The 13,717-nt window shown below is 39.8% G+C and overlaps 1 protein-coding gene across 4 annotated transcripts in view; it reads right to left on the bottom strand.

The window, feature by feature from the left end:
* DYM (dymeclin) overlaps positions 1-13,717 on the bottom strand; it is a 223,273-nt gene that overhangs the window by 125,107 nt on the left and 84,449 nt on the right. For all 4 annotated transcript variants that reach the window (XM_030471037.1, XM_030471039.1, XM_030471038.1 and 1 more), the window contains 2 exons: positions 8,934-9,116; positions 4,427-4,605 (listed from right to left, as the gene is read on the bottom strand). In XM_030471037.1, the coding sequence (XP_030326897.1) occupies positions 4,427-4,605; positions 8,934-9,116 (362 nt within the window). The remainder of the gene's footprint in view (positions 1-4,426; positions 4,606-8,933; positions 9,117-13,717) is intronic.

A 13,717-nucleotide genomic window follows, 5' to 3' on the forward strand; every position in this document is an offset into this window, starting at 1 on the left:
CAGTATTTGTATTGCACATAGCTTTACACTGCATAAGCTCAAACTCATTTCCAAGTCCAAGCATTATCATAAGCAGCATACAGCAGGAAACAATAGAAAACTACCAAAGAACTGCATTTACAACTTGACTTCTCAGGGAGAACCACAAAAGCCCTTCTCAAGGTAACCAGTGGAACAAGTTCTTAGTTTTCAAGGTTCCAAATAGCCATGTCTGTTAATTTTTACAGCTTCTCAGAATTGAATATGCTGCCTTACAAAGTACATGCCTTGCACTCCTTCAATGTAACAGTCTGGTTAAAGCTAAATAATACTATCCAAAGAACTCTGGAGAAACATACTCCTTCAGAACAGCCCAACATCTCTCCTCTGACTATGCACATTAATATCAGGTCAAACTGTAGCTGAAAAACTGCATTCATGTTCCTCAAGCGCTCCAAGTCCTAAAAGTGTGTTGCTACAATGACATTAAAAAAGGCTACCTGGATTCTGACATTGAGACATCAGAGACATTTCCACACGAGCCAATAATGTTGAAATACTCTTACTAAAATTTCATGCTAGCTACTGAAATCACTCCCACTCTGAAGAGAGATTTGGCTCTCCAGATCTCTCCATTCAGTGTTCCTGCCCCCAAAACACCTTGAAAGCTTTCAAAACCTCTTCTTCCCACCTCCACTCCCCTGGCCACGGTTTCCTTTCCACTCCTCTTCCAGACTTCTCTCCATGCACATACCAGACCAAACTGAAGAAGGCAAATGGCATATTAACTCTCTATACCTGCCATTTCCAGATGAAAACAGAATCGATTCACACAGTGACTATAACCCTTACTCCTTCAAATACTTCTTCCTTTGCATATTGATTGCTGAGGTACCGACACCTTTAAGACAAGTATTACTGTTCTTTAAACAAAAATTATCTCACAAGCCACCACTTAAATAAGAATGAGGATATAAGATTAAAATTTTAATTATACGAAAGACTATCTAGAATTGTAATCAAAAAACATTTCTACACTTTATGTTAAGCATATGCATTAAAAATTTTATATGCCATCTTATGCAATGGCATTGTCCAGCCGTGTACTGAGAAGACAACCACCACTTCTTTTTGTGCTGCTGGCCCTTTTATTCATAGTCATTAAACTCTCATTACTGGACTACTTCTAATACTCCTCCATCAGGAGCAGCTTTTAACTGCCAAGACACAGCCACCATTGAAAAAATGCAGGTAAAAACAGACACTGAAAATTGCAGGTGCTATATTCGGTCCAAGGTCAGGAACAGTTTCCCAAGCAAAGAGTCTTAAAATAGCTTGTCTTTAGTATACAACAAAATACAAGACCACATAGCCACAAGAGCAACCTGCTTAAGCCAAATAATACCACAGGAAAAAATACTGCTGTACCATGGGTTGATATAAATACATCAGCATATACATTATTTCAGTCCAGTCATTGAGCAGCAACAAAATGCCAACTCAGCAGCCAAAGCAAACACATTCAATAGAAAAAGCTTATTTCTATAAGCAGGTATCTCACTGGTATTTTTACCTGCAATATGGGTGTTAACTGCTCTTCCAAACAGAAAAGGGCACAACGTTCTCTCATTCACAGACCATGACAGACAGCTTATGAAAAAATTTGCCAATTGCCCCTATTCCAGCAGTCCCACTATTTCCTGGAGAATCGCTGCAAGTACTTTCAATAAGACAACCAAATTCCAGATGTGAACATCCCTAACAGCACCAGATATTTAACCCAGTTATTTTATGAAATGATATGAAGTGACATGCTATAAGCTACGGAAGACACAAAAACACCCTATTCATTCTACAAAGCAGACTTACTAAAGAGCAAAAAAGATACATTGCCTTACTAATGACAAAGCATTATAAAGCATAACAGAATCTACCTGTGTCAGTTATTTATTTACTTATAACCGACAGAGGTAGATTCATATATGAAGTAGGAATTAAGCTGAGACACTATCTAGTATAACAGTTACGAAAAAACATGCTGATTCAATTTACAGATTAAACTGAAGTTACAAAAGAGCATTTCAAAAACCCCTAGGAAATGTCACAGAACATCTGCTAGTGATGCTTCCTGGGCACCAAAACTGAGAATTAAAATAGGGGAAAACACAACAAATGTGGTGCACTGCGTGCAGTGAAACAAGAACAACCCACAAAACCCCTGAAAGTTTAAGATGAGCACTCAGCTGACTGCTGATGTGATTTCTCATATGCTGTGGACTCTTATACTTCTCCCACCTGCCTCTGTACAAAGAGGCCGCTGACTTATGCCACATTCCTCCGGCAAGTCATCCACCCTCATTCAAAGATACCCATAGTGAGCACAGGTTTGCCTCTGAATTCATTACCTTAACTGTTTTCCTCCCACCCCTCTAAGTTGTGGGATTCAAGCCCCAGGCTTTAGCTCTCACCAGACTTCTCTGCAAGCGGAGACTCATTTCTGTTCAAGGCTTCCCCTTTGTAAAGGCATAGACACATCCTGATGCGGCATGTACACATCCTGGTGCTTCTCAAGCTCTTTTCTGACCAACTGAGCCAAGTCAGCTTTCATTGTCAGTTTTATTGTTAATTTTAGAGGGGGGGGAAAAAAAAAAAGTTTCTCTACCCTCTCCCCATTTTTCAATAGCCTGTAAATATTTTATGAAGTATGGTAGTACACCACCAGCACAGCACACAGCGTGTTAGCACCGCTCTTGCTGTTGCCATATAGGGAAGGAAATAACCAGCTCCATTACTCCTGCCCCTTCTTCTCATTTAAAAGCCCAAGACTGAATTAGCCTTTTTCACCGCAGGGTTGTAATTGGGAGATCATGATCTCTCCCCCCATTAACCCTCCCACCCCCCCCCAATTCTTATTGTGTCTGGCTCAGCCTGCACTACTAAGCAATTAAAATTGCTCTTCTCAGTCGGCCGCGGCTCATTCTTACCTACTACCCACTAAAAATGAGAGCACTGGACAAAGATGTCAGTAATGTGTCAGCAGCGATCACAAGAAGCAGCAGTATGTGTGAAGGGCGAAAGAAGATCAGAGAGTTTCAAATTTTGGAACTAAAAAAATAAATCCTGTTGAGTTCTCAGTCATGCTTTTCCAAATTTTCTCAGCTTTTCCCAAAAGCTGTTTAATGTTGCCGACTATTTCCATGATTCTGGGATTTTCTGATTTTTTTTTTTTTTTTCTGAAGGAGAGTAAAGATAGATAATAATACATAAAAAATATCCCACACTGCAGAGCATCTGTGTACCTGCATCTGGAGTTGTTCTGACACACGCGTAACATGCTTTTACTGCAAGTTTTACAAGATATCTGACATCAAATTATAAAACAATGCACACACCTAACCTTTATTTCTCTAAAGTAAATTGATCTGGTTAGCAGCTGCGAAACTTGTCATATCACATACTAACAGCCCAGAAAATTAAGTATGACCATTTAATTACAGAATTCATGCAAAACGACCCAGCCCTCACCTAGATAATTTGCAGCGGGCTACACAGGAGTTCGGTCTTGAATCAAGTCAGTATCAACCATCTCACTTGAGTTTGCCAACAGTGGCGTCTATCAACTCTGATTTTAGCAATACATCTGCTGGGACTTGGACCGAAACCAAACTCATTCCATATTGCCATCAAGCAGGCAAGGGATCTAATTATCTGGCAAGATTTCAAATATTAAAATGGAAAGGGTTCTCTATTCCGTTACCAATTCCCCTAGACAGCCATTATCTTATTAAAGGAATGCTTTTTAATAAGTAAGATTTGTTAAAGTGGTTTGTGACATTACTGAAGTGGGGAGCAGAAACTAATTTATAACCTACAAAAACTGTACCAGGTGTCTGTAATATTGGCCATTAACCACAATCCTATTTAAAGCAGCTAAAAACTCACTACAGTTGCATTTCTATAAAATCTGTCAGCTGCTCCTTGAGGAGTTTCAGCCTCAGGTCAACCCTGTAAGACATTGGCGTGTTGGTCAAGTTACAGCTCATTTTATTAACTATGATCCCTATATGCACACAGTAAGCTCGTGTAACTTTCTGGCCCGAATATCTAAAAAAGAATAATTAAATAATGAGTAGAATGATATCTGCTACCAGTTTCTTCACACTGTGCCCAGAGGTCAGTATGTTTGATGTGGGTCAGACTAGTAGTAGCACTGAGAAAGAGGGACTCAAAGACAGCTTGGTAGCTCTACCAGTACTGTCTTTTACTGCAGTAACATGTTCAGCATCCTGCTCCTGAGATGACATAATCAAAAGGAATAAGAAAGCTAGAACTGGTGAGTAACTGAGCCAGAACCTACTGCCCTCACCACAGAACAGAGGACACTGACACCCAAGCTCCCAGGACAAGCCTCTCCTGATGAGCACAAGGTAAGCAAAACAATACTTACAAGATTTTCTATGTCCGTTCGTGCCAACACGTATGTCCGTACATTGCCATTTTGATGCAGAAGCATGTATAAAAGAAGAGTCGCTTGATCAGATTTCTGCTGCTCACACAAAGCTGTGTATAAACTGTTGAAATTAATCTGGAAAGCATGCGGATTTGATGATGAAAAAGCAGTGCTATCTGAAATAAAGAAATAAAGACAAAACAATCTTTAACAAATACATTTACCGTTCAGATATTTGTTTTATGAAAATCTCTCGGTCAAGTATTTTACACAGATACCACAGTAAGGAGGAAACAAAAATCATCCATGGCTCTTATCACCAATGGTCATAAACATTAACAGGGTCTCATGAAGCTTCAGTTGTGCCAGAAAAGCTGAGGTTGTCCTCCCACATGAGCTCCATTAAGGCCCCTGTTTCTGCACAAGACACTCATCTTTCATAAAGCTATTCTGTTCTTCCAAATGGCTTCCTTTGTTAGAAAGAAAGGCAATCCCAGGAGCTGCCTCAAGGAGGGCAGCTACAGTGTCTTCTCTGGAACTGCTCGACTGATCACAGAATCAGTCCCAGACTGGTTTGGGTTGGAGGGACCTTAAATCCCATCCAGTTCCAACCCCTGCACGGGCAGGGACACCTTCCACTAGAGCAGGTTGCTCCAAGCCCCTGTGTCCAACCTGGCCTTCAACACTGCCAGGGATGGGGCAGCCACAGCTTCTCTGGGAAAAGTCTGTGCCAGCGCCTCACCATTCTGATGATGATTCCAAACCTGCAACCCAAACTACCAGGTTTTGTTCACTGGCATCTCCTTGCCATTTCTTGGCATGAAGGGCAGATGTACACAGCTCAAGACTATCAGTATACTGTCAGTGAAACACAGGTATTGTCAGGACTTTAAAGAAGCGTATGTGGTGGGAAGTTGCGGGTTAAGTGATTTAAAACACCACATCACATAGTCTAACACCCCTCAAAGTAACAGCAGTTTGTTCATGTTCACAACATAATCTGTGCCAGAGCTGGAAATGAGAATAAAACATATTTCTGTTCACAGAAGCTTTTCACAGGAAGCTTTACCCATTTCAACAAAAATGTCCATCAGCACAGAACTCTAACATCTAGCAATTTCCAGTGGAAATGGAGAAAGCTAGAATGACAGTCGATGCACTCATGTCAGAAAGCCAGGCTCATGTCCTCATTCAGCCTCCCAATCTTCCCCAGTCAGAAATCTTGCCTTTGCTTTCCTAATAAAACAAAAAAACACCCACCCAAACCTTTCAGAGTACAAAGTTTTGTTCCAGTGCAGAGCAGGTGCATTTCTCAACTCTCCAAAAAGCTTCACAGAAATTTATATAAAGCATTTTCCTCTCTAGCTCTTTTAATAAACATCCAACCAAAACATGTATTGTCTGAGATGATACATGAAGTAGGACAATTATGCCCTTTTGGGCTGATTTATTTCAGCATCCTGGCAACTGAATACAAGGCTATCTTTTCTCAGCACACAAATAAGCTATGCATACAGAAAAATTACAGCAATTTCATGGAAAGATGATGTTCTGGGAACAATAGCAGTTTGGATTTTCAAGTATACTGAAGAGGTAGACTTAAAATTTTCCGTATTACTATAAGCAATTTCCAAAGTTGAAGAATTTAACTGAAATTCCTTAGTTCCCACTGTAACAGACTACAGAGTTCTGAACTGTTTATCATTTATTAAAAGTGCATTAACTTAGGGAAGTGCATAAACTTAGGAAAGTGTGACAATACTACTCCTCCTCCTGCACAGTGATTTGTGGACAGAAGGGATTGTAAGGAAAGGAAGGAAAGACTCAGATGAATAAAGGAAAACAACAATGCAGATTTAAAAAGCAGCGTTTTTACAGGCTATTTTACAGCCAACAGTATTATGACAGCCGAGGTAATAGGCAGCAACACTTGGTTTTCATCCAAATCTTCCATTTTCCTCAAATCCTGAAGGATTTCTCAGATGTTATAGACTGCATGACCACAGGTAACGTTGAGAACAGTGTCACCATACGTGTGCCCATGGGCAGCAACTGTGAGCCATCGCAAATTTGGCTCTTAAATGAATACTTCCATGCTATTTGGTCTTACCAAACTTTTATACTCTCCTGGGGAAATACCTATACTGGTAGGGACTGACCACACAAACACTCCCTATACCCACTGAAATGTGGGTGTCTTGCTTTCACCTTTCTTTTTAGTGGACTAAAGGTTTCTAAGAGCTTTCAGCATGGGAGGCTGTGGTAGTTGTCACTTGTTTTGAACATCTCCACCCTCTTTGGAAGGAAGAAGTGTTGGAAAACCTGCAGAAGCCCCACAGGAGCCCTGGCTCCCTCCGGGTTTCTGGGGGCCCGCTGGAGACGGCATGCCAGGGAGCCAGTGCTTCTCTTGGCCCGGGCGAGGGGTGACGGCTCCAGCCATTCAGCTGCACTCAGCAGGAGGCTCTGGAGCAAACCCTCCTCCTTTCTGCGGGAGCTGGGAGGCACTGCCACACACACAGAGCTGGGATGCAGCCCATCGGTGATGGAAACCCAGCCTCTGCCCCAAAACAACGTACCGACGAGGCAGAGGAGAAACCAAACGCTGTCTGTTCTGAACTAATCATCACGGTGATTATGGACCAACCGGTTTAAAAGCATCCCACTTCAGGCAAGTATTTCTCTTTTCTAGGGAAAATTTGGATGTAGACAGCAATCTCAGATCAAGCCAATGTGCTCTCTTAAGCAGCGGCTTGATGCCACAGTTCATTAGCTGAAGAGTGTCTGTTGACTTTCAGGCTTCACTTCTGTGGATGTTTAAACTGTGCCACTTACAATTACAGCTCTTCACTCTCTGTTTTACTAAAGGATAGTTAAAAATTGTAAGAAAAAAACCCTTAGCAGTGTTAAAGAAACTTACGAGCAACAGCAGCACATCCTGTATTATTCTACAGAACATTAAACTGACCCACAGAAAAATTAAATCATTCTAGATCATGTAGAATAACTATCCTGAATTTCATTAGTTTTGTCCCAACTAAGTTATATATAAACTACTTCACCAAAAAAGCCAGTTTTCATTTTACAGTCACATACTATAGATCATTCTGACAGTAACCAGTCTTCCTTTCTCATATCATTCTCCTCTTACCAGTCCCTCACAATGTTCACAAGAATCAAATTAAAGCTCATTTATATGAGTATTGCTAGTGGAAGCAAATTTATGGGAAACAATAAATCATTCTATAAATGTACACATCAAGAGAAAATATGGCTTTTCATGCTGCTTTTGACATAAAGTTCTTTTAAAATTTTATGATACATGTATAACAGTTCTAACAGTTTATAATGATACACGTATAACAAGGTATAACATTACTAGTAACTGATGAGATACAACAAAGTCAATCAAAATAAAATATTCATAGAAGTTTGCAGTTTAAAAAAACAGAACAAACCAAAAACTGTATCAAGCATTTAATCTCAGTTGCCTGTAAACAGTATCCAATAAATCAAAGGAACACTTCAGGACTAAGAATTCTTCTTATGAGAACAATTCTCCATCATCATAACCCCAAAGAATTTCCGAGGTAAAGGGGAATGAATTTAGAGCTCAACCTGCTAAAAACTTAACAGTTAAAGGAATACAAAAACTCCCCCAAAATAAAGTGAGTAACTCAGAGGTACTGATGTGGTCCACAGGTTACCATGCAGCACCTGAGCTGTACTGAGTAGCTCTGTGCATGCTGCCAACCTGCATAAAGCCAAGGAAAGGTAAAACCCCATGGCTAAAACGTGGAGATTTAAGTGTGTGGGTAAGGTATATATGGAAAGCAGCACACTGCCTGCCAGCTGAGCTATCTAGGTAGTCCAAGCTGTGTTATGATATTACTATGTCCCAAAAGCAAGACCTTCTGCAGCAGGGCACTGCGAGTCAGTACGCAATACACCTGCAGTGACTCAATATATGGATTGGAACCTGCCTCAAAAAACAGGCAAGTGCTGAAACAACTCTGAAACTTTCCATATATGCCGTGAAAGCATTTATACTACCCAATTTCTCCCCACATTTGCAATACAAGAATACAGTCAGCAAATCAACTCCGTTAGCAATTCAACTGCTTATCTTAGCTCTAAGGAACATGAGCAGCTAAACAGAATTTCCCCAAGTGCTATAAAGTTTCAGGCAACTCCTGCAGACTCTTGGATAACCAACCGACTTGTAGGTCAGTTTTATTCACGTTTTTGAAATTATGAAGCTTTCTAAGATTTCTCGAGTCTGAAGAAAAGGGTATCCTTCTCTCCTGTGTTGGAGCAGTTGGGGAAAAAACTCCACCTCAAAACTCCACCTCAAAACTCCCAGAAAAAACAATAATATATAATTACTGCTTTTCCACGGGCTGGCTGGAGGAAGAAAAAAATTTGGAAAGAGACCCTGTAAGCTGTCGCAGCAATTTAACACTTCATTTTCATCAGTTCATGGTTAGAAGTAAGAACAGATACAAACCTTGGGTGTTCTTGAAGGACATAATAGCTTGCCTGTAGGGATTCGGCATATCTGGAGCATCGGTGAGATTGGCCAAGACCAGCAGCAGCAGAAGGCTCTGGTTAGCTAGAGGGGAACACTGCTCCAGCTGCGGCGCTGGTTTGCTGCCCACCCCACCGAGCGTGAAGACTGTCCACAGGCCAGCTGGAGAGAAAAGGCAGAAAAGACTATGTTTGTTCACGTTTTAATGAACAAAGCTCCTTTAGAGGAAAGGATAGCATCTGACACACAGGTAGGGAGAGGAGAGGATAAACAATTCACCCCTGTACAATGAGATGACAGCTCTGATTGATTTCTCAAAATGAAAGTTTCAGGAGTAACACAGTAGTGGGCACAGAGAAGCGGGAATTTAAAGATTACTGGAAATTCAAGAAAGTTCTTCCCTGTGAGGGTGCTGAGGCGCTGGCACAGACTTTTCCCAGAGAAGCTGTGGCTGCCCCATCCCTGGCAGTGTTCAAGGCCAGGTTGGACACAGGGGCTTGGAGCAACCTGCTCTAGTGGAAGGTGTCCCTGCCCGTGGCAGGGGCTTGGAACTGGATGAGCTTTAAGGTCCCTTCCAACACAAACCAGTCTGGGGTTCTGTGATATAAAAGGAAACCAGGAGAGGTGAAACAAAAGCATACCTTTGAAGGGAAAAACCTGAAACACAGAGCAGATACCAGCTGAAGGATGCTAACTTATTAAGACAGGAAAAGGAGCTTGTATGTCACAATTTCATGAAACCAACTCAGTCTATAATGCAGCATTCTGTTTTAAATAAACTCAACATATTTTAGGCAAAACACAGCAACAAAATGTAATACTGCTTCAACTAGGATCTCCAGAATGAAAGTCCTGTAGAGATCACCATTATTGTTCATTATTATGGGTAGACAACTTAATAGCAAGTAATAAACCTTCTGGAAAAGAAGACAGGATCAACAGCAATTTAAATTTATATTTTAAGGTATTATTAAACTCAGCCTCATATTTTTGCATTCCTGCAGAAGAAGAAACAACTTGAAAAAGCACTCCAGTTAGAAGTACTTACGTTGCTCAGAAATTCCTTTTGAAGAGATCGCATGTAAGATGTTAAGGTATGGATGTATAAAAGATTTACAATAATTTGAAAGTCTAGTTAACAAGAAATAAAAGTCTGAAGTGGCAAATCACTATTTATCAAAAAGAACAGTCAAAAAACCAGACTGATTTCTCTTGGGTAAGCAAGTTTCTGTTGTCTCTAAAAACTGCCTTGAAAATACACATGTAACAAAGTACAAAAACTTCATTAATTTTAAACCCTCAAAAATTTATTAGGTACATAAATGTAAATAGAGCATCAGTCCACACCGACTCGCAGTTCTTTGCTCATGGTCTACAATAAGAATGCACATTAGCATACCCTCCCCTTTTTCTAGGTGTATATACATGGTGGATACGCATTATTGAGGCATAACGCCAGTATAAAGCACCTGAAAGCTGCTTGTTGAAACTCTCATTATCATACTGCTTGAACTTTGATGTTTGAGCCTGAAATGCAGAGTCATTTTCATATTTAATTCTTAAAACATTAAAAAAAAATTAACTCCAATACTAAACTACCGTATTTGAAAATCGTGCTCCTAATTACAGCAGTGTTGATGAACCAAGTTGACCGGTTACATGCCAAAATACCAAAGTGGAGATGCTGCAGATTCTGGGGAAAAAGTCAGGTCAAAGGATGAAATTTCCCCCCCCCCATTGCTGTGGTGATATGTGGTAACTTCAATGTCACTGCTCATCTACCCTTATCACATCTGGACTGCTGATACATTCCAAGGTGATCAGAAACATCCCGTCTTGATGACATTGACCCCCGAATGCCTGCTTAGAAGGGGTTATTTCGGAGTGTATCTTCATATTTCATTCCAGAGACTGAGCATTTCATCGAATTATTCATGTAATAGGTCAAAGTCTTGAATTATACAGCACAAAAAAGAAATAATCCCAACTTAAAAACAAAATTCCTATTCCCTTTTTTTCAACACTACCTAAATGAAAAATTATAACACACTTTTTAATGAAGACAGAAAAATTAAGAAAGTTTAGTTTTCAGTCTTCTGTCCGAAATCTAGTCTGCTAGATTCAAGACACAAAGGATAAAAACCCGTAAGCCATTTGAATGCAAAAGCTAAGCACGGTATAACCAATTAAAAGAACTTGAAGTACTCTTAGTCCTGCACATTTCAAGCCAGGAAAAGAGTATTTTTCTTCAAACATAATTATATATAGTCAGATTTAGTAATAAACCAACACTCCATCATCACAATTGCAAGGCAATTACTGCCATGTCAAGGGCAAGGGAACTAATGCCATTCAGTACTAAGCAGCTTGAAGGAGTTCTTATAATAAAAAGCACTATAATTACAGCCTTCTTAGCAAAAAAATCATGTAACATTAATAATCCCATATCACTGTGTTTTTGATACAGTGTCCTTAAATCAGAAAGAAGCTGAATAAGAATGATGACCACAAAGTTAGCTTTTAGACCCACATGAGTTATCCGGATAGGTAACATGGAAAGAAATTATTCATATATTTATCATCATGTGTTAAATTAATTCAAATTTGGCACATTTGCTTTCTTAAAGTTTAGTGTACTTCTCACTTTTAATTTTTCCACCACCCCACCCTTCCGAAGCTGGCATCTGCCATTACTACACCTTTCCTCAACAGCTAGGAAAAGACAGATATGGCCAAAATACTGGTGAGTAAGTTGAATCTCCCAGCAGGGAGAATGAGGTAATTATGTCCAAGAGAAATCTGCACACTGATATATGACCCAAGTAACCTCCTGAAGTTCCATCTCTTGCTGGCAAGTGTATTCCTGCAGAAAAGCAATCCCACGCTAACACGTTTGTAATAATCCTTTCAGTTCTAAAATGCGATGTCGTGTTAAGTGCTATGTATCGGCTGGTGCTCCCAACTTACTCAAGTTGAGAAATTCCTAAGGAAAATATTGTTTCTGATCATTAACAGCACATTGAAATGCTAAATAGATAAAGAGCTTGAGAGGCCAGCGAGACAAGTATTCTGTGTTCTAGTTGTATTCTACAAGTTTATAATACTTGAAGTCTCAGTTTCCTACATGTGGTTTTATATTTATGTATATTTCGGTATTACTAAGCTATATTTCAGGGTTTTCAGGAAGCAAAACAAAAATAATTTATACTGCAACCCCTCAGAAGCTCTCTTCATTATATTCTTTTCAGATCTGATATTACAGTTAACAGAAAACACATGAAGAATATACAGATACAAAACAAGTATCCAGAATCACATTTCAGATTCTGCTTCCTGAGAACATTACAGGATGTTCTGAAGCAGCAGAACAAAACAAACAAATAAACAAATGAAAAAAACCCAAAAAACCCCACCCCGGAATGTCTAAAATTCCTGTTTAAGCCATGGGTAGCTGTGACGGTACTAGTGCTGCCTGGTATCATTAAAAGCATGGAATGAGATTTGCTCAGACACTTCAACACAGTGCTTGATTTTGCTTCACATTTAAATTTCACTTTCAATTTCCTATTCTCTTGTCATTTTAATACACATCCCAAGGGAAATGCAAATTACAGAAGTTTTCTTAAAGCTTTCTGTGTCTCTGAGCAGTGGCAAAGATGAGCTACGACTCAAAACTAAACTGGTGAAGTGAAAAGGAGGAAGGGGGTGACTTACCTGCAATAGCATCAAGACCCAAAGTACTACTGAAGGTCTAGAAACTCTTGGAAAGGTTCTGCATTACCTAATGTTACCTTTTTGGTGCTAATTATAAGCCTGATGAAGTTAATAACCCGTAATTCTAAAAGAGTCTCTTCAGCATTGTTGTGGTTTAAGCCGTCAGGCAGCTGAACACTACACAGCCACTCACTTGCTCCCCACCAAGTGGGAATGGGGAGAGTATTGGGGGAAAAAAGGTAAAATAATGTGGGTTGAGATGAAAACAGTTTAATAGGACAGAAAAAGAATGGAGAATAATAATAATAATAATGATAAAAGACTATACCAAACAAGTGATACACAATGCCATTGTTCACCACCCACTAACCAATGCCCAGCCAGACCCTGAGTAGCAGCCACTACCCTCTGGCCCCCATTTTTTTTGTTCAGCATGACATTATACAGCATGGAATGTATCATACGGCACGGAATGCTCCTTTGGGGACTTGGGGTCACCTATCCTGGCTGTGTCCCCCCTCCCAGCTTCTTGTGCCCCCTAGCCTCCTCACTGGTATGCAAAGCTGACAAGTCCTTGACTTACTGTATGCACTGGGCAGCTGAAACATTGAGATAACAACATTATCAACATTATTCACCATCCAAAATCCAAAACACAGCACTACAGAAAATTAACTCTATCCCAGCCAAAACCAATACAAACATTTATGTGTTTGGATCATTTATTTCATCTATACAATTTATTGTTTTCTGCAAAATCTATTTTTAATTGTAATTCTCTAATATAACTTTATTTCTTGACTTTATTTCTTCAGAACCACACTACAAGATTTTTTTTGTCAACTAGCATTTAACACTCAATTAAGATTTTGCCAATTGTTTCTGGCAAGTAGAGAGATACTTTGAGAAGGTACAGTCTGCTTCTACCTTTAAAACAAAATGGGGAGATCCATTTTTCCCTTCTCTTCCACAAAACCACCCAATGCAGCTTCTTTTTTTTCCCCAATTCACACAATTATGAGTAAGGCATGGCAAGGAAAGCAAGTCTT

This window comes from Strigops habroptila, chromosome Z (genome assembly GCF_004027225.2).
Source record: "Strigops habroptila isolate Jane chromosome Z, bStrHab1.2.pri, whole genome shotgun sequence".
Taxonomy (NCBI): domain Eukaryota; kingdom Metazoa; phylum Chordata; class Aves; order Psittaciformes; family Psittacidae; genus Strigops; species Strigops habroptila.